The 22,533-nt window shown below is 37.7% G+C and overlaps 1 protein-coding gene across 1 annotated transcript in view; it reads left to right on the top strand.

The window, feature by feature from the left end:
* tex264a (testis expressed 264, ER-phagy receptor a) overlaps window positions 1-22,533 on the top strand; it is a 79,486-nt gene that overhangs the window by 6,012 nt on the left and 50,941 nt on the right. The window contains exon 2 of the mRNA XM_046855612.1: window positions 19,515-19,736. Within this exon, the coding sequence (XP_046711568.1) occupies window positions 19,515-19,736 (222 nt within the window). The remainder of the gene's footprint in view (window positions 1-19,514; window positions 19,737-22,533) is intronic.

The raw sequence follows: 22,533 nt of genomic DNA, 5'->3' as shown, positions 1-22,533 counted from the left end.
CCTGCCTTTCGTAATACCCATGTGGACGATGAACACAAATATCCATAAGCACCCTCCAAAATCTAGTGGAACATCTTCCCAGAAGAGTGAAGGGAATTATAAGAGCAAAATCAACCCAATACTTCTGGCATCATAGTGTGTGTGTGTGTGTGTGTGTGTGTGTGTGTGTGTGTATATATTTATATTTATATTTATATTTATATTTATATTCATATATATATATATATATATATATATATATATATATATATATATATATATATATATATATATATATATGACACACACACACACACACATACACTGTACACAACCCAGCTATTAGAGCTATTAGGGTTGCACAAGCCAGTGCACTCTTATTGCCGGTCCCAAGCCCGGATAAATGAGGAGGGTTGCGTTAAGAAGGCCATCCAGCGTAAAACATGTGCCAAATTGATATGCGGATCACGAATAAGAATTTCATACCGAGTTACCAACGACCACCACAGGTATCGTTAGCCAACAGGGTACTGGTGGAAATTGGGCTACTGTTGGCCAAAGGAGGAGAAGGAGAGGAGGAAGACGTCTACAGAGACAGCAGGGAGAGGGGAAGTGGAGGAGAGTGGAGGTCAGGGTTGGCACTTTAAATGTTGTTACTATGACTGGTAAAGGGAAAGAGTTAGCTGATATGATGTAGAGGAGAAAGATAGATATGTTGTGTGTTCAGGAGACCAGGTGGAAAGGGAGAAAGGCCAGGAACATTGGAGGTGGGTTTAAACTGTTCTATCATGGTGTAGATGGAAAGAGAAATGGTGTAGGGGTGATTCTGAAGGAAGAGTACAGTAAGAGTGTAGTTGAGGTGAAGAGAGTTTCTGATAGGGTGATGACATGAAGCTGGAAGTTGAAAGGGTGATGATAAATGTTATGATAAATCAGTGCTTATGCTCCACAAGTGGGTTGTGAGATGGAAGAGAAGAAAAAATTCTGGAGAAAGAAATAATTCTGGAAAAAGAAAAAATTCTGGAGTGAGTTAGATGAAGTGGTAGAAGGTTTACCTAGGAATGAACGATTTGTTAATTGGGGCAGACTTTAATGGACATGTAGGTGAAGGGAACAGTGGTGATGAGGAGGTGATGGGTAGGTATGGCTTTAAGGAGAGGAATGTGGAAGGGCAGATGGTGGTAGATTTTGAAAGTATGGAAATGGCAGTGGTGAACACTTATTTTAAAATAAGTGACAGAAATGAGAAGAAAATGAGAGAGAGAGAGAGAAGGTTGAATTGTGTGGAGATGGTGAAGCAGGAAGTGGATAGGATTAGTAAGGAGGAAGTGAGAGCAGAAATTAAGAGGATGAAGTGTGGAAAGTGGGTAGGACCAGATGATATACCGGTAGAAGCATGGAGATGTTTAGGAGAGACGGTAGTGGAGTTTTTAACAGGATTCTGGAAGGTGAGAGGATGCCTGAGGAATGGAGAAGGAGTGTGCTGGTACCCGTTTTTAAGAATAAGGAAGATGCAGTAACTACAGGGGAATAAAGTTGACTAGTCACACCATGAAGTTATGGGAAAGAGTAGTGGAAGCCAGGCTGGGAAAAGTGGTGACCATCTGTAAGCAACAGTATGGTTTCATGCCGAGGATGAGCACCACAGACGCATCATTTGCTTTGAGAATGTGGATGGAGAAGTATAGAGAAGGTTAGAAGGAGTTGCATTGTGTGTTTGAGGATCTAGAGAAAGTGAATGACAGGGTGGAGAGAGGAGTTGTGGTATTGTATAAGGAAGTCAGGTGTGTCAGAGAGGTATGTGAGGGTGGTGCAGGACATGTATGAGGACAGTGTGACAGCAGTAAAGTGTGCAGTAGGAACGACAGACTGGTTTAAGGTGAAGGTTGGACTGCATCAAGGATCGGCTCTGAGCCCTTTCCTGTTTGCAGTGGTGATGGACAGGTTGAAGGACGAGGTCAGACAGGAGTCTTCGTGGACTATGATGTTTGCGGATGATTTTGTTATTTGTGGTGAGAGTAGGGAGCAGGTTAAGAAGTTGAGGAGGGAAGTGGAATGGTGCGGTTGCATGGAGAAGAGGTGGAGAACGTGGATGAATTCAGGTACCTGGGGTCAACAGTGCAAAGTAATGGAGAGTGTGTTGGGGAAGTAAAGAAAAGAGTGCAGGCAGGGTGGAGTGGGTGGAGAAGAGTGACAGGAGTGATTTGTAAAAGAAGGGTATCTGTGAGAGTGAAAGGGAAAGTTTATAGGACTGTGGTGAGACCTGCGATATTGTATGTTTTAGAGACAGTGGCATTGAGTAAAAGACAGGAGGTGGAGCTGGAGGTAGCAGAGCTGAAGATGTTGAGGTTTTCTTTGGGAGTGACGAGGATGGACAAGATTAGAAATGAGTTCATCAGAGGGACAGCGCTCTATGACGTTTTGGAGACAAGGTAAGGGCGACGAGATTGAGATGGTTTGGACATGTGCAGAGGAGGGACAGGGTATATCGGTAGGAGATCTCTGAGGATGGAGTCTCCAGGAAGGAGGAAAAGAGGAAGGCCAAGGAGGAGGTTTATGGATGTGGTGAGGGAAGACAAGCAGGTAGTTGGTGTGAAAGAGGCAGATGTAGAGGACAGGGAGTATGGAGACGGATGATCCGCTGTGGCGACCCCTAATGGGAGCAGCCAAAAGAAGAAGACGAAAAAGAAGACGAAGATATACACACAGTACCCACAGTGCATTTCATTCACAATTTCTCATCGACAACTTATTTGAATGTTAAGAAGATATTATTATATTTTGTGATTGTATTCGATTCTTATATACTATATTATTAGATTCATTTAAGGTCATTGTAGATCCAAAGCATATACCAGATGGCGGGGCAAGATAACAATGGAGATTAATTTGTGGCAAAAGCTAAAACAAATAAATCTACCATTTTGCAAGCAACACACTCGGCTTTGTATAAAGAAAACGTCTCTCTGGCAAACAGAAAGCCATTTGCAAATACAAAGGGTAATTTGATAGAAACTCAAATCTTTAACAAAAATAATGGATTGGGATAATGGATAGCAAAAATATAAAAAAATATATATAAAAGCTCACATCATATTTCACAAATATTTACTTAATTTCTTTCTGCAACATATTTATTAACAGCAGGTTAGAGGAATGTATGCTAATGTTGTAAATCTGAAACTAAGTCGGCTGAGTCAAACCTGTTTCTCAGCTGCTCCCTTGAGTATACAAAGCTGGAGAAGATTTCACTGTCTCTCAGTGAATACTCTTCCTTTCAGCACTGCACTCTCGCACTGCGCACACAATCAGCCTGAGATGTGAAAAAGCAGACTGGCTTTACTGAAAAAACAAAGACGCCTACACATTGTTTAATTGCTTGGAATCCACAGTGTGCAACATGAGTAGTTGCATTGTAAAAGTATTTGAAACTTTTATACAAGAATACTATTATATATAGTTCTCGAACATTAACATATTTCCCAAACCAGAATTAAAGTCATAGGTTTTTATTTTTATTTCATTTACATTGACAGGTATGGGAAAAAGTACAGATTCATCTTATAGTCATGCACTGCATTTAAACACAAACCACATCTTTATATCCCTGATCATGGTTTGTGCTCACCTTGGTGAGGAAATAATCCCTGCTTAATTCACTCAGTTCTGTTGAGTAAATTACCTGTGGTTCATGATGTTGTGACAGCGCAGGAGCATTCGTAATAAATGGTACTGAATTTCATGCTGATCGATTACATCTAATCCCAGGATCAATATGTTTTTTGTGATATGCAAAACACTGTTCTTCTAACTCTTTTAAATGTTTGGCATAGTCGATGGAGTAATGATAATATAATATTATATATACAGTAATCCCTCACCACATTGCAGTTCAGCTGTCATGGTCTCACTGGTTTTTACATGGAACATATCAAATTTTGTTTTGCGGATTTTCCGCTGTATCGTGTGATTTTTCCGGTATCTAAGTAGTATTGTTAAGAGTTATTTTAACTATTTTTTGCAGTAAAATAAGCATTATCTAGCCTATTAAGCTCTGAGAAGAGCTGTAATGCTCTTCTTGGGTATGCAGTACATTCATTTCATCGTCATCAGCTTCATCATCATTAGTACTGCACACTTAATTCATCATCTTCATCATTTAAGTTGTATCTTCACTGGTGAGTACTCATATAGAATTTAGATTTTGTTAAAATTACACAGGTTTAATAATATTGAAAGTGTTTAAAAGCAGAAGAAATAATTATAACAGGGTCGGGACCGTTTATAAAGCCTTAAGATATCCAGGTATTCTGTATATTGTACTGTATACATATTATTATATATTATATGGACAGAAATTTGTGGACACCTGGTTATAGGATTTGTATGTGCTTTTAGAATATCCCATTTTACATTTAGTTTCCATTTTCTATTATAATAACCTCTACTCTTCTGGGTAGATGTTCTACTAGATGTTTGAGTGTGCTTGTGGAGATTTGTACTCATTCAACCACAAGGTGTTAGTAAACTACTGATGGTGCTGATGTAGGGTGAGGGGGTCTGGGGTATAGTCAGTAAATCCCAAATATGTATAATATGGTTGAGCTCAGAAATCTTTCACTCATGTAAACCATATCTTGAAGGATCTCGCTTTCTGTACAAGTGCGCAATCATGCTGGAACAGGTTTATATCTCCTGGTTGAAGTAAATGGAAATCTATTACTACCCTAGTCAAAAAAAATCATTACAATTGTCTGCCTTTGTCTTTGTGGTAACAGTTGTGGGAGGACCACATATGGCTAGAAAAGTCAGGTGTACCAATACTTTTGTCCATATAGTTCATATGCAGTTTTGTGTCTGAATCCGGCTTATTTAGCAGCATTTAGGATAACTTGTTGTCTTCTGGAAAACTCAAAAAAAAAAAAAAGTAGGCACAACGACTGCTGAGCTAGAACGTTCCAGGCTCCACTAACAGAGACGTGGCAGCTTGGCTAACCGCATACGAGTCATATGATGTACAGCTCCAGTGGTGCTGCTTAAACTTGGAATGAGGCAGGTAGTGTGCTGTGACAGTTGTAGGCAGGATTAGGTGCCTTCTCGCTCCATTTATTTAATATCCAACAAAACTGCTGAAGTGTTTCCCCAAAGTGTTAATGTGCTAATCCTGTCTGGAGACCTTAAGTAGAGCACACATAGTAAAGCCATCTATAGCAAATACAATTTTTATAAACGATGAAATAAAAAATAAATAAATCAATAAAAATACTCTATTTATAACGTTGTTTAAACAAGTTTTATTAACATATGCTTTTGTAAAGTTTTTAGAACAGTTTTAATAACATGTACTGCAAAGCACGTATTATGCTTTTATAAACACTAGGGGGCACTAGAATCATTTAATAAATGTTGGGGGTGTTTAGAAAGAATCAGATCATGGAGTATACTGTATGCCAGGGGGCTTTTTTTAATACTGACCAGACCTCATCAAAATACCTGTAGGCCAGTCACATATATAGTGGGTGCTCGGTAATAGACTGGCATTCATTCTTAGGTAAAAACTCTCGTTCCACCTTAATCACTTACCGAACAATGCATAAATTATTGCACACATTAAAATTATACTAATAAAATAAACCTGTATTTGTTTTACAGGTGTTCCTGGAGATTCGCTGTGGGGAAATGTGGTGTTGTTGTTTTTTTTATGTGAAAATGACAAATAATCAGTAGTTAGAGAAACAGTAAAGCACTTACTAACGGAAATCTAGTTTTACAGTTCATAAATAGCAAGTCAGAGTAGATGAACATTTATGCAAAACATGATCTATTGTCTATTATGCTTGCTTTTTGATTGGCACTTTCACCTTTAGCAACCATTTCCCCAACAGCCAATTAGCCTAGGATCATATTCTGATAGGCGCTTAGCACTGCTTTGGGTCTTTGTTGCTTTTTAATTGGCTTAAGGCCGTGTGCTCATTACGGCGACGGACCCCATGGGGTCAGAGTGATCCGCTTGATACGGTCAAACCGCTGACCTCGCTGTTCACTTGGCTGGACATGGAAATGGAAAAGGACTTACACTAGGGACGCTCGATTCAACTTTTATTCAGGAAATTTGCAACACACACAGGTCTTCTAAATGTTGGATTTTCTTTAGCAATTATATACAGAAGTGCTTTTGCTCCTCTCACACCAGTCATATAACTCACACTCGAAAATGTGTAAAATAAATAATTTAGATCCAGGCAATTTATTTCCAAATAATTTAGATTACTGTTAGTATTTTTTTTTTAATCTGAAGATTTTAATGTTATTGCAAGATTTTAATAAATTATTGCAAAATCTTTGAGATCATATAGATGATCTCAAAGATTTTGCAATAATTTATGTACAATAATTTCCACCAAACGATCAGGAGAGTTAAAGAACAAATATATATTTTTGGTACTTTACCGCCTCTTTACATATTTTGGAGTAAATAAGTTTAAGAGGACATTGAGTTCTTATGTAAATTGTTTCAGACTGACTGTCATTATATCTGTTAACAGTTAACTTTATATATGTAATGAATAAAGCTCCAGTTGTGTTCATTGCATGCATGCTTAATAAATATTCTAAATGTGCATGTATTTTTTTTAAAGTAATTTCACATGAGTGAGAAAGAGAGAGAGAGAAAGAGAGAGAGAGAGAGAGAGAGAGAGTGTTTAACATGAAAGACTTTTCTAACCTAAAATTGCACTTTTGTGAAGATAATAGCAGGATGGGTGCCTCACAGATCTACTAGTCTCTGGTTGAGAGAGAGAGAGTAAGAAAGGTCACATGCAGCTCCTAGTTATGTGTTGTATTGACTTAGGCTTAGTGTAATAAAATAATTCAACTGTTTATTTTAATGTTTGTGGTATTTATTACGTTCACATTAGCATGACAGCAGTACCTGCTGAAAGATTAAATCTTTAACTGTTCAGTAATTTCATTAAAGTATTTTCACCCTCAGAGGTGCCACTTAGTCCATAGTCTGTTTTACACCATTGTTTTCAAAAGACAGTGTTTGAAAATCTTAATTGATTTCTGACATATTAAAACCAGCCCATCCGGCACCAATACTCCAGTCACTAAGTCACTCAGACTTTTTCCTGATTTTAATGTTTGATGTGCACAATAACCGAAGCTCTTAAACTACATGATTTGATGCATTACGCTGCTGTCAGCTGACTGGCTGATAATTTCATGAATGAGCAGGTTTACCCATTGTGTAGTCCCACTAACATCACTATGAAGACTGTCAAAAAATGTAGACTCATTAATATGATGCAACAAATTCACTACACACTGCTCTCACTTTACAGGTGTGCTTGTGAATGTTGTGTAAACTTGTTGCTGAGCGATAAACCTCACCCAGGTTAGCCAGTTTGAAGGTTTTAGTCATCTACCAGTAAAACTGAATGAAAATAACCTGTGTGTGGCATAAAAACAAACTGCCACTATCTCCCAACTTTCTGTAAAATGATTGCATATGTGTGGTGCATAAATTGTAAAAACTCATTCTATTCATAACAATGAAGTGCTTGGCATTAATGTGAAGTGTATTAAGTATAACACAAATCTGCGGAGCAAATGAAAACTTTGGATTTGCATAAGTTGGGTTTTTTTTTTGGTTGTTATACCGGAACTACAAATAAAACTAATAGTAAAGACATAAAATCTGTTTATCTTGGGTCCCAGGGCTAGCAGTTTGTCCACACCTAGGTGAAATTGCTTTTTAATAGAAAGATTCCATTTCCATACACATTCTCTTTTCCCCAACCATCCACCATTATTCAATCAATGTTATTGTTTTCTTTCCAATTGCAGTAATGGATTTTGTTCTAAATTTTGCTCAACTATATCATTACTTTGACTGTATAAAGAAATATAAATTAGCAGCTTCATCTGATTACCTTCAGAGAGACATACGCATGAAGTCCTGATCCATCAGTTGACCAGAGAATTGATTGCTCGTCGCCTTTCGTCGGATTTTCTTACATTTTACCACCAAACATCTGTCTGTTGGTGACAAGAACAATTTCTCGACGCAGACAATCTGATTTGCCGGCTAATGAAGCTGTAGTTTTGGGCATGCCTGAAATAGAATACTAAACTCCTACGAATAGATACTCCTCGCTCTTGAGCTGTGCTGTGATGTGTAAGTTTGCTACATAGATGTAGTAGATTTTAAATTCAATCTTTCTGATTGTGATTTTGAAACAAGTAAAAAATATATACCCCATCGAAATAAACATATTGAAAGAAATTTATGTAGGAAAAGAGTTTTTTTTTCTTCACAAAATAAAGATAACATTTAAAAGGATTTTTCATGCGAGTGACCAATAATCAATTGTAACTTGGCTATAGGGAAAAGTACTACAACAAGCATGTAAAACAATTGTTTTGTTTCGTATCTGTTTTTTTTTTTAATCAGTTATCTTCCTTATTGACCTTAATATCCTTTGATAACATTAATTATATGACATATAGTCAGATCCATACATTTTTCGACAGATTGGAAGAAAGTTATTGCTATTGTTTTAGGTCTCCATGTAAATTTGAAGCTTTTCTTGCATAACAATGGACAGTTAGCCCGGTTAACACAAATTGTAAACTCTTTGTGGTAGTGAATAGAGAATAACAGTGCCAGTGGGTTTGATCAAATATAACAGGGAATGTATTTTGCTTACAATTTGTTTTAATAGATAGGAAATTTTGTTTGCAAACTGTTTTGTGACTCACACCCAATGCATATTTTGCAGAAAACTCATAGGTTCATTGTTATAATATTTTACTAATTGTTGTAAAACTAAAAGATATGAACTTGTATCAATGCTGAATTAACTGGCTGATTTTTATTACATTTTTTATGTGCATTTTGTAGATTCACCCACTGCATATACAGTCTTGTGAATCTCTAAACACTGAGGTAATTTCAAAGTGGTTCTGACTGCTTATATTTGCATGCTACATTTTCTTCCCCTTTGTTGCAGTAAGAACAATCTGGCTAGACACAGGGCCTGAGGCTGTTTAATGCTAATTCACTATCATTTCTAATTTAAGTCAGTGAGTGAGGTGATTATGTTAAGGATCAGACAATTTAGACAATACATTTACATACAATATGTATAACCCAATTCCATAAAATTTGGAATAAAGAGGTCGACTGACTCACCAGTTTTGCGCGGCACCGCAAAAAAATTACATACTAATAGTTTTTCCGGGTTGTGCTATACAGTACAAGAGCTGCCTCTAGAGGCGAATCACTGACGTTATTTTTACATGTTCAGCTAGTCACCAAGTTACAATGGCTCAATGTGCAATATTTCGTTCTTAGCCAAACCATGAAGTCCAAGGAATTGTCTTTAGGCCTCTGTAGCCAGGACTAAATCGAGGCATAGATCTGGGGAAGGGTATAGAACAAATTCTATAGCATTGAAGGTCAAATGAGATCCCACAGGTCCCACAGTGGCTTCCATTATCCTTAAATGGAAAGCGGCCCGCCCGGCCAAACAGATTGATCGGGGGAGAAGGGCCTTAGACAGGGATGAGAACCAGATGGTCACTTTGAAAGAGCTCCAGCATTTCTCTGTGGAGAGAGGAGAACCATCCAGGAGAAACCAGCTCTGCAGCACTCTGCCATTCAGGTCTGTATGGTAGAGTGGCCAGACGGAAGCCACTCCTCAGTAAAGGCACATAGAGTTGTCAAAAGGGACCTGAAGGACTCTCAGACAGTGAGAAATAAAGATTGATCTCTTCGGCCTGATCACCAAGCATCATGTCTGGAGGAAACCAGACACCACTCATCATCTGGCCAATATCACCTCTACAGTGAAGCATGGTGGAGGCAGCATCATGCTGTGGGGATGTTTTTCAGCGGCAGTAACTTGGAGACTAGTCAGGACAGAGGGAAATATGAAATAAAACCTGCTCTAGAGCGCTTTGGACCTCAGACTGGGATGACAGTTGATCTTTCAACAGGACAACGACCCTAAGCACACAGCCAAGATAAAAAGACGTGGCCACGGGAGGACTCTGTGAATGTGCTAGAGAGACCCAGCCAGAACCCAGACATGAACATCTCTGGAGAGATCTGTGCACCGACGTTCCCCATCCAACCTGATAGAACTTGAGTGGTTCTGCAAAGAAAAATGGGAGAAACAAGTTTAGTGGCAAGTTTATTTTGGTGATTTTGTCTAGTTTTTTAGTTTGAATAAATTTGCAAAGATTTCAAACACACTTTCACATTGTCTTTATGGGTATTGTTTGTAGAATCTTGAGAAAAATAATTAATTGAATTCATTTTGGAATAAGGCTGTTATATAACAAAATGTGGAAAAAGTAGAGCAATGTGAATACTTTCCGAATGAACTTTTTTTTTTAGGGCTGGGCGATATGGCCTAAAAAAAAAATCCCCGATTTTTTCACAAAAAATCCGATTTGCGATTTAAATCGATTTTTTCCCCCTGCTTAAAATCAACCTGCATATGACAAAGAAAATGTTAAAAAAAAAGTTGTAACTTTATTAAATGGGTTAAAGTGCAATCAGAAACAACAAGCCATTGTAAATTGTGAAAATAAAACGTAACATAACATAAAATGAGCAAACCTACAAAGAAAAATGTTTTATGAGTGTTTAAATGTGGAACATGATTGAAAATGCACCTGAGGTTTTGAGTGATTTTGCCTTTACTTTTCTCCAAAACGCCACAGTAACATGACTTGAAATTTAACAATAAATTTCAAATAATAGACAGGGACACTGTAAATTAGAAGTATTTGAAAAATTGAGCAAACCTATAAAGAAAAATGTTTTATGAGTGTTTGAATGTGGAACATGGTTAAAATGCAGTGATGCTTGGAGTGATTTTGCTTTTACTTTTCTTAAAGACTCCACAGTAAAATGAGTTACAATTTAAAATAAGAATATAATAGACAGCGGGATTGTAAATAAGAATTATTTGAAAGATTGAGCAAACCTCAAAAAAATGTTTTATGAGTGTTTGAATATGGTGATTCAAATGCTCTGATTGTTCTGTTTCTTAACGGAAACGTCGTTCTGAAGCGTCTTTACAAGTATTTTGACCGCTCCCACCACCCATACTGGAAGTGTACGATTAGACACGCAACACTAAACAAAGTGCGGCTGCTTAACCGTGTATTTTCAGGATGCGGCTGCTTAACCGCAGTCTTGTGCTGCCACTGTCTTGTTCATTTCGTAGGGCCCTACATCTCTCTCACTCGACAGCATGCCTCTGTTTGAGGTGCTGCAGTAAATTGGTGGTACTGCTACCTTTTCTTGCTCGCTGCCATGTTGTTTGTGTATCTCTATGGCAAGTGCGCGGGGGGCGGGAGGCTGAGTTCGTTCGAAACTATGGAAGCCCAGAGGGGAGCGTCGGCGGACATTAAAGAGAAAACCGATTTTTATTAAAACATATCGATGTAAACTACACATTCGAGTTAATCGATAAAATCGATTTATCGCCCAGCCCTATGTATTTTACGTTTTTACTTGGAAGGCAAACGTAACAGAGTATAAGCAGTATAACATGTTGGGATGCATTCGCATTTACCTGCTGCCACAAACATATATAATGTATATAATGTATATAATGTATGTATATAATTGCTTGGTTCTGCTAAAGTATATACTGTAATGTGTTAAATTGTTAACAAATTACAGTATACTACCGCATATTGATCACCATTCTTTAGTATTCCAGGGCAGGCTAGGTCATGTCTCGACTTACAATAATTTTCAACTTGCGATGGTGTCCTTGTCACGCATCTCCATCGTAAGTCAGTAACTGTAACTGTTTCTGTTTATTTAGAGTGTCACTTTTTTGTTGTAGTGTGAAGGCGTCTTTTTTTTTTTTACTTCTATCTATCTATCTATCTATCTATCTATCTATCTATCTATCTATCTATCTATCTATCTATCTATCTCTCTCTCTCTCTCTCTCTCTCTATATATATATATTTATATATATATATATATATATATATATATATATATATATATATATATATATATATATATATATATATATATATATTTTATTTAAAATATTTGTAATAAAGTATAAATTTTCCAGTGTCCATTTAAAAAAAATATCAGTTGATCAATCAGGTTAAATTCATCAGGTACGATTCAACCTAGCTATCTGTTTCGGTAAAATCCACAATTGGCTGACCTCTAATTAAATATAAATAAAAACAGAATGTAGTGATTTGGAAATCTCATTAAGCCATATGTTATTCATAACAGAACACAGAAAACATACCCAGTGTTAAAACTGAGGAAATAATTATTTTTGTAATTTTGAATTGGATGGCTGCAACTTGTCTGAGAAACGTTTTGACTGGGCAACAAAAGGCTGAAAAAGTAATTGTTACAAAAAAAAAAAAGAAACTGCTGAAGGAAAAATTTGCAAAGAATTAGGTTAATTAGCAACAGGTCATTAACATGATTGGAAGAAGTGTATCTTAGAGAGGCAGAATTTCAGCAGTCTACGAAAAAACTGTTCACAAAATGTTGAACTATTTCAGGATCATTTTTATTTACATTTCATATTTTTCCCAACTTTTTTGGAAATTGGGTTATACATATAACTATAAATACTATAATTATGTGTGCTGTGCCAAATCCTTTGAGAAGAATTAAACTTGGTTTTCAGTAAGGAATAAAACTTGGCATCCTTTTATAGGAAAATAAACAATGCGAAGTGAAGGGCCATCACCACTCCGTAGTGTTTCAATGTGTTTTGTTGTGTTTTGTACAGCTGCATTTTGCCAAATCTAGCATTTTATATTAAGTAAAAAAGACACATCATACTTTGATGCTGGTTGTCATGCTGCCTTTTGTACTGAACACTTTCCCATGCTCAGAAAACCAACATTGTAGCTTTAAATCTGTTTCTGAAGCCTCTGCCATAAGACTTCATGTATGATTTTCCTATAGAAATAATGCAGTATATGGCTGAAATGATTAGTGTTAACCTGTGAGTTGTCTCTGCTGTTCAACACCATAGGACAGTCTCAAGCTTTTTCAAAGTTTCTAAAGAGCGGTCTAATAACAAATTACAGAATCTTTTTTTTTTAATCTTTTTTTAATCTTCTCTATAACTCAGATTATTTGATATTGATGGCTATTTAATGAAAAAAATTATTTTGTGGGCTTGAGACCTGGTCAAACTCAATTTCCCTAACGTCTCCATGGATCACTGGCGCCTCCAGTTCTCTCAGGTGAGAATGTAAGACTGATATCTCAAAATCTTCCAGCCAGTGTCTGAGTAACAAGTTCAGAATTTTCATTTAAAATGTAATTTCCTCTTGTTATTATGCAAGCATTCAATTGTGTCTCTGCTTTTAAGCCCGAGGCTTTAAAAGTCTCAGGAGAATTTCTGAACTTCCCACTTATTCTGGCTTTAAAATGAAAGTACCTTTGTTTTTTTTTGTTTTTTAATTGATAACAGACAAAAGGCCAATCATTTAAAAATGTAAATAACACAGAATGAGATTTTGAGTTTATAAAAATGTTTAACGTTAAACGCGACAAGAGTTTTAGTATGAAGTCATTGGAGTTCCACATTAGAAATATTCCACCCGTCCTGGGTAACATTTTGCATTCATTTTGCTCCCAGCTGCATTACGGTAAGTAGAACCTTGGGGCCCAGCTGTTTGCTCGTCGCTAAATCACACACCCTGGAGGATTTTCTAGAATGTTGCACAGAAGGAATAATCACAGCATGCTGCTCTCTGTATGAGTCAATGTAGACTCTCATTATTGAGAGAAGAGGGTTACTTGTGAGGTCTGGTTCTCCATCAAGCTAAAATGAGGGCAAATTCACCTGCTGTGTCCATACAGGAGCATATGGCATTATTTTACTGCCAAACATAGAGCAGCACAACACTATTCCATGAACAGGAATCTTTTTGCTTTGTTTTGCTGTTGGTTGGGGAATAAAAATCTCCACATTCTGCTCTGTCTTGCTTGTTTGGAGATCTGCTTTAAATATATGCACATAGTCAAAAAGTATGCTTTTCTTGCATATCTCCTGTTTTCACAAGGTGTGTATAATGTTATATTCATCATCTGTTTCTCAAACGTTTTTATACTTTTATAAAAGGACTTCTCTTCACTCCTGGATTTCATTAACCAGTCATGATAGGTGTCTGAAATGTTGTAAATTATTACTTATTTAGTTACAGCCTCAGAAACTTCACCAACATCTGAACAGAGAGCATCTAAACTCTATTGCATATGTATGTGGATACGAACTTGGGAAGTGTAAAGGTTGTGGTCTGATTGGCTGTTTGCACATGATTTCCATGTGTATGCATATCTGTGCACCAGTTGATGCTGTGACACACTTAGGTTTTTTAAGAGCATATTATAGTTACTGTACTAATAGAAACAGCAGTCTTTTTTGTCTGTTTTTTAGTACTTTAGAGATTTTTTGTAAAGGTGTATACGAAAAATGATTAGAATAAAAAAACACTCCAACAATGTCTGAGATGGCTGCATTCATTTACAAGCTTAGTTTTAGTTCAGAAAATCTGAAATAAAACTGGTAAATTTGTTTGAGACAGAATGTGAGAGAGGGTAAGAGAGAGAGAGAGAGAAAGAATGAGAGATATGGTATGTTAAGCATTAAACTAATACATTGGAACTAAACTCTCCTGAGTAAAAAAAATATGAAGCTGTTATTGGTTATTGGTTTTAACACAAATTAGTGGTCAGAAAATGAACATGAATTGGAAAATTGCACTGCATGTACCACCATTTGCCCAGTTACTGCTGCCTGTTTGGGGAAAGAAAAACCTATAATATAAGTTAAATTCATGTATGTAGTCTTACTCTTTATGCACAAGTAAAATAATTATAATAATTAAAATGATTGATGTAAAATTTTATATGTTTGGGTTCACTAAATCTTTGGCTATTCATCATCTGTTTGAAGCCTTCAACAATGAATAGAACAAAGTTGACTCTTCTTTTTGGTTTCCTTTTATAGCGCAAGCATTTAGAAAAAAAATCAAAGGGAATTTAGTAACTTCTGACAGGGAATTGTTATTATGACCATTAAAAGCTTCATACAGATTTTCCAGTTTGGGTTTTGCCAAAGTGTGTGCATCAACAAAAGCTCAGCAGCAAATCTCCAAAAACTATCCATGCTTTATGCCAAATATGCAAAACTTCCATAACATACCCTGACACGCCTCCTCACTCTACATCAGCGCCTAAATTTACATTATGGCTGAATAAGCACAAATCTCCTCGACCACACTCTAAAATCTAGTGGCGCACCTTTGCAGATGACTGGAGTTTAATATAACAGCAAATGGGGACTAAATGGTAGAATGTGAAGGTTAAAAATTAAATAGAATCTCATGGTTACATTTTCACAATCTTTTGTCCAAATAGTAAATCAAGTTTGCTATATAAATTCAGCCAGGCATTTTTATTGTGTCCCATATTCGCTGGTACAAAAGTCTTGAAAGATAAAAAAAAGTCTGCAAGTCTATGAGAAGGCCTAACCATGAGCATAACTGTTACTTAGGGATTACTTGGAAGCATTTAGTTTCTGTGATTATTTCTGTGATTGTTGTTTTTTCTGTTGTTTGCGTGTTTTTTTTTTTTTTTCCTGGTGTGACTGTGACTGTCAGGGCCAGGAGAACCGGCGTCTGTTGAATTTTCATGAGTTGCTTCTTGATTTGAAGGCGAGCTGACTCCTTGCTCATAATTATGCAGATCTGAGCACCTCAGGGGCTCCTCAGCTTTGCACGAAGCCTTGCCATTTTTCTGTCGCCACTGAAAAAGCAACTCGCACGCACACAGCGTCAGACATGCGCATGAAAACCCCCTGCAACATTACTTATTATTAATGCTGATATTGTAGGTGAGTGAATTCCCAGAAGCCCTAGCCCTTGGGGAAGGAGTGGAGGAAGCGATAAGGGGGAAAGGAATTATGAAAGGAGTAAATCTGAGTTACATGTCGGCTAATAAAGAATTACCTGGCTGAAGCTTACCTTTTTATTGTAGTGGAGCTTTCATTTTTCAAAAACGCATGCCTCTTACATTAGCAAGCAAAGAATTAGTTTTGAAATTGCTTAGCCGCCTCCGGTCTTCCGGAGGGCACACAGAACAAAATCTGAACAGAGAGAAGAAATGACACTGTGCTTTGTGTTGATGGCCATCTTTCAATCCCAAGGGCCAAGCCCACATTCGAGAACACCTCTGCACACTATCACAGGCTAAAATTAATGAGCACGATAACCACTGGAAAGTGGGGAGGAACAACCTCAAACGTGGCCGCGCGGAAAAAACGCCACGGCCTTGTTTTCCAGAACAGCAAGCGGTGGGAAAGATGTGCAGTGAATCACGAGCAGTGGACGCATTTCACAGAGTATTTACGACAGCTCGATTTGTTTCTCTTCAGCTTGTCTGCCCAAAACACTGACATGACAGCCAATTATGCTGCAAGATAGTTCCATGCATAGCATATTATCTGATGCCCCACTTCGTGCATGGCCCACACAGAGACTGTTTTACTTGTTCTGATCCTTTTTTTTTTATCTACATTTCTGGACCTGCTTGATTTGTGTAAACATCAATAGTGTGATTCTTTTTTTAAACTCAGTGTGAGAAATGCTTTTGGCTAAATCAACTTCAGGGCTGAGGAATGGTGTATGTGAAAGCCTCTGTGTTCCTTAGTAATTGCTTGTAGTGTCTTGGGTATGTGGTCACGAACTGTGTGGGATGAGAGAGATTGAAAGATCTCTAAATAAGATGGGGATTGCAACTCGCTACATGTGTGTGTTTGTGTGGATGTGTAAATGGCAGAACTAATAGGGCAAAAAGTGTATTAAAAAGGAAAAGGAGAATTGGTGTCCGGTTGACATTGTTAACTATGTAAATAATGTGAATACCCCTCCTTATTTGAAACTATTTTATAGCACAATGCTGATAAATTCTTGAATCTGGTTGGTGTGAATTACGTTCCTGTAGCAGTGCGACTCCGACAGTAGCTGCAAAACAAATGGCAGGGTTTGAATATTGTTCCTGTTCTGATAATCAATTTTAACCACTCATTCACTTGTATAACAAGCACTTCCATCTAATTTCATTCTAATCCCAAATGGATTTAAACTAGAGCTGCAACTAACAACCCCCCTGCCCAATGGTTTGCCAGTTTGCCAGGTAGCTATTGTTTGCCAGTGGTGATTTAGAGGAACTCAACTGGTCAATAGAGTCTTGACCTAAAAACCGAACACCTCAGAAGTGAATTGAAATGCCGACTTTGTCCCAGACCTCCTGACTCGACATCAATGCCTGACATCTTGTAGTTCTATGAGTACAAATCCCAGTAACATCATTCCAAAATCTAGTAGAAAACCTTCCTAAATGAGTGAAGGAGGGGGGATTGTCTCTTTGCTAATTTCCGATACTTTCAGCCATATAGTGTCTGTAACATAATGATGTCATAATTTCATATAGAGTGTCATCATAGGGCCTGAATGCTGAATTAGAATCCCTGTCGTATTTAAGTCTAATCAAACAACAGTATGTAAATGAGGAGGTTTAGCTATGAGGACATCTTGTCTGTGATTGAAATGAAATGTTTAAAATAACTTATTATTAGCTAAGTTATTTTAGCTGGAAAGAAGGTGTACATAGTGCCAGGCTTTGTTGTGGCGTTTTACACTCGACTGTCTGTAATTCTAGTGCTAACATTTAACAACAATAACAGTTTTATCAGTGCGACCATAACTGTCATTGCTGCATTTTACTGCACTGGTTTATCTGACTGGCTGCTTCCCTATAATTCCTCACTGTAAGGTGTAATGGACACACTTGTGAGAAGAGAATCTGTCCAGCAGTAGGAGATATGATATCGTGGTGGTTACACCTGAAAGAGATGGTTGACTGTTTCTTTATTGCTGCTGTCAGATATTTTCTCCCCTCCAAGGACAGTTTGACAAATAGTTATGGGAGTGAAATAGTACCGCATGGCCTTACATGTTATAAATGCACACACTCTATCTTCATTTTTTATATTGCTGATGAAGGAGTAGTGCGAGTCTAGAGTTAGTTTAAAGGCGGCATTTCACACACTGCTGTTGGCTGGTTTAGGCGCCCAAGGCACTATTCTTTTAGGATCTTGCATTTATGAACCATTTATTTTGCATTTGCTTGAAGTGTAGCAGTCAATCCGTTCAGTTTTTTACCTGCTAAAATTTTTAGAGCAGATTTTCTAAACACTGCATTAAAGTTAATTAGTTGATGTAGGAATAACTAGATTAGTCCAGCAGAGTGGATTAAGACATGGTTAGAATACTCAGAACTGTTAATACTACCTGTAGAGCTTGTGAATATGATATCACATCACAGTACCCCAATGGGAAATTGCTATATAAGTGCAGTTATGAATTTTGCATGTGTTGAGCAACTTCAATTTTGTAGTGTTATCTAATAATAATAATAATAACAATAACAATAATAATGTAATATAAAAATGAGCACTTAAGTCATACACAAATTGGAATGAAAAAAATTAATAATGAAACCATTGCTAATTTTGTTATATTGTAATTTAAATATAATTAACACTATTTTCTGTAGTTTGTCCAATTGAAACTGCTGTTTTTACCATATCAGTTCAATGACATGCAAAATGAATCATTTATTTTAATAGGCTAATTAGGAAAGGAATATGACCGTTGTCTCACTCTGCATACAACTGTAATTGTATGTTACTATGGCTGCAGTTGTTTATAAGTTGTTTATATAAAAATAAAATATAGAAACACAAAATGGAATAAATCAAATGAATGCAATACATGTTTTTATTATATTAATTCAATTGAGTAATAGATTAAATTGGCACAAATTATATTGATTAAATAAAATAAAATAAAATATGGATAAAATAAAATTGTTTACATTTGTTAGAAACAATTTGGGTAATGTGTGTGTGTGTGTGTGTGTGTTTTACATTCAATATTAACATTCAATATTTTCTTCTTAACTGTTCTACTTATTTCAGCATACTTCAACAAATGTTTTAATTTCTTTCATTCACTCTCACAATATGTGGAATTGTCAAGATTTTTGTCTTTTAAAAGAAATTCTGGACATAAAAAAGGAATCCATATTTTGGATATTGGGAACGGAAGTGGCAGTAATTACACTCATGCGTAGCCACTGCGTTAACTCCAGTTTATTTTTTATACCCCTGGCATTGTTGTGTATGTTTTCATTATAATAAAAAAACACAATGAAACAACAAAAAAAACAACAGTGCAAGACAGAGACTGGCGATCCTCACTCAGATTTTAACTATGTTTTGCACGTAAAATTTAGTACACATGAGCACCGAACCAAAACCCCTGTACCAAAACTGTTCGGTACGAATACATAAACCATTACAATCCATAATGTATATATTAGTGGTATTAGTAGCTAAGTATATCGAAGCTTACTCTTTTTCTCTTGCATTGTCTCTTTTCAGACTGAAGATGATTGTTGTCGCTATGCAGTAGGGAGTATCCTGAGCCAGGATGAAGAAAAACCTGATGAAGAGTTGCAGCGTCTGTATGAGAAGTTTGGATTTCGGATCATCTCCTTCCCAGAGGTCTCCTGTGCTGTGACATCCTCTTTTCCTAACCGATGCATACTTTCCTCCATCTGTGGGGCGTACAGAGTCTTCCCTGAGCTCCACCACTACATAACGGTAAGCAGTGGCTTAAATACCTAAATTAATCTTTTTGCCACCTGTGCTCACACATATATATATATATATATATATATATATATATATATATATATATATATATATATATATATGATGCTGCACAATAAATAGTTAAAATGGGGAACAGTACAGTTCAGGAATATTATCTTGGGCATTGTCTCAGGACTGAACTGATTTTCTAGATCCCTGACGACTCATGTTTTACTTTTAGCACTTACTACTAATAACATGGCATGTTAAAGTTTGCATATACTGTATATATTGAATGACAGTGGTGCTTTTGCTGATAAGGTGCAGGTCGTAAGCCTGATTGGATACTGGCTGTCAAAATTGCTGCTTTTCTCCTGGAATTGTTGAATGTATCTTTTTCTTCATTCTATTGCAGCCAGAAGATAGAGGTATTTTAAATATAGTGGTCAGTGATTGTACATTTAAAATGGGATGTTCAAGTATTATATGAGATCTGAATGTCTTTAGTTTGCTGGCAAATGTTTGCTTGAGTCAGTGGGAGTGGTTTTACTGAGATGTCGTTCTCAAAACCAAACATTGTTAGTTTTAGATTTTTTGCACCTCCCTCGAATATAGCTAGATGTGCAAAGAGGTCCTGTGTACTCCCACTTCATTAGGAGCATGCATTCATTGGGAACATACCCGGAAATATTACATCGTTTTATAAACACCAAATACAGATTAGGCTCTAGTGAACTGGCAGGAACACGGCTGATTCTGCGGTGATGCTTGCATGCATTCTGTGCAGCGATGACTCCACGTGAAGCTCCATATGTCTCCGTGAGCAGCAACAGTCATATCCTGCAGGGAAGGTGAGGCCGGCTTGGCAGACTTGGTATGCATGTTGTACTCCCGTGTGTGGGCGTCTCCATCTGTCTGTGGAAATCGCACAGTCAGAGCATAATCAAAGATAAATACGTATTCGGAGGATGTCCTCATTCTAAAACTGTCCTTTTCCTATGCATGAGTCAGCTGAGGGAAATACACAGAGAGGCACCGTCAATTTGGAACTGAAATTTTTGTGTTGTTTTACTTCGTATTTGAAGACAGTCCATTAATATCAATCTTTCGTTCTCCTATATATTTTTGTAGAGGATCTCTGACCACAGAGCAGCAGCAGCAGTGGTGGTGGTAGCAGCAGTGGTGGTGGTGGCAGCAGCAGCAACAGCAGCAGCAGCAGTGGTGGTGGTAGCAGCAGCAGCAACAGCAGCAGTGGTGGTGGTGGTGATTGGTGGTGGTGGTAGTAGTAGTAGCAATAGTAATAATAGTGGTGGTGGTGGCAGCAGCAGCAGCAGCAGTGGTGGTGGTAGTAGTAATAGTAGTAGTGGTGGTGGTGATGGTGGTGATAATGGTGGTGGTGGTGGTGTGATGGTGGTGGTGTGGTGGTGGTGGCAATGGTGGTGGTAGTAGTAGTAGCAGTAGTAGTAGTAGCAGTAGTAGTAATAATGGTAGTAGTAGTAATATTGGTGGTGGTGGTAGTGGTAGTAGTAGTAGTAGCAATAGTAGTAGTAGCAGTAGTAGTAGTAATATTAGTAGTAGAAGTAGTAGTAATAATAATAGTAGTAGTAGAAGTAGTAGTAGTAGTAGAAGTAGTAGTAGTAGCAATAGTAGTAGTAATAGTAGTAGTAATATTGGTGGTGGTGGTAGCAGCAGCAGCAATGGTGGTGGTAGTAGTAATAGTAATAGTAGTAGTAGAAGTAGTAGTAATATTGGTGGTGGTAGTAATAATAGTAGTAGTAATAGTAGTAGTAATAATGGTGGTAGTGGTAGTAGTAATATTAGTGGTAGTAGTAGTAGTGGTAGTAGTGGTAGTAGTAGTAGCAGTAGTAGTAATATTAGTAGTAGAAGTAGTAGTAATATTGGTGGTGGTGGTGGTGGTAGTAGTAGTGGTGGTAATAATGGTGGTGGTAGTGGTGGTGGTAATGATGGTGGTGGTAGTGGTAGTAGTAGTAGTAATAATGGTGGTGGTGGTGGTGGTGGTAATAATGGTGGTGGTGGCAATGGTGGTGGTGGCAGTGGTGGTGATGGTGGTGGTGGCAATGGTGGTGGTGGTGGTAGTAGTAATAATGGTGGTGGTGGCAATGGTGGTGGTAGCAGTGGTGGTGCAGCAATGGTGGTGGTGGCAGCAGTGGTGGTGGTGATAATGGTGGTGGTAATGGTGGTGGTGGTGCAGCAGTGGTGGTGGTGGTAGCAGCAGCAGTGGTGGTGGTGGTGGTGGTGGTGGTGGTGGTGGTGGTGGTAGTAGTAATAATAGTGGTGGTGGTGCAGTGGTGGTGGTGCAGCAATGGTGGTGGTGGCAGTGGTGGTGGTGGTGGTGGTGGTGGTAATTGGTGGTGGTGGTGCAGCAGCAGCAATGGTGGTGGTGGTGCAGCAATGGTGGTGGTGGTGGTGGTGTGGTGGTGGTGGTGCAGCAATGGTGGTGGTAATGGTGGTGGTGCAGTGGTGGTGGTGCAGCAATGGTGGTGGTGATAATGGTGGTGGTGATAATGGTGGTGGTGCAGTGGTGGTGGTAGTAGTAGCAGTAGTAGTAGCAATAGTAGTAGTAATAATGGTGGTGGTGGTGGTGCAGCAATGGTGGTGGTAATAATGGTGGTGGTAGTAGTAGTAATAATGGTGGTAGTGGTAGTAATAATAGTGGTGGTGGTAATGGTGCTATTATGGTGAAAAGTATCAATTTGTTTAACACCCCAGATGCCCCATCAAGAAGATGAAGTGCTTATTCTTTTTCATCTTAGTAGTAGTAGTAGTAATAATAGTAGTAGTAGTA

This window comes from Silurus meridionalis, chromosome 1, assembly GCF_014805685.1.
Source record: "Silurus meridionalis isolate SWU-2019-XX chromosome 1, ASM1480568v1, whole genome shotgun sequence".
In the NCBI taxonomy this organism is placed as follows: domain Eukaryota; kingdom Metazoa; phylum Chordata; class Actinopteri; order Siluriformes; family Siluridae; genus Silurus; species Silurus meridionalis.
Note: the sequence above shows the minus strand (reverse complement) of the source record. Positions and strands in the feature narration are given on the sequence as shown.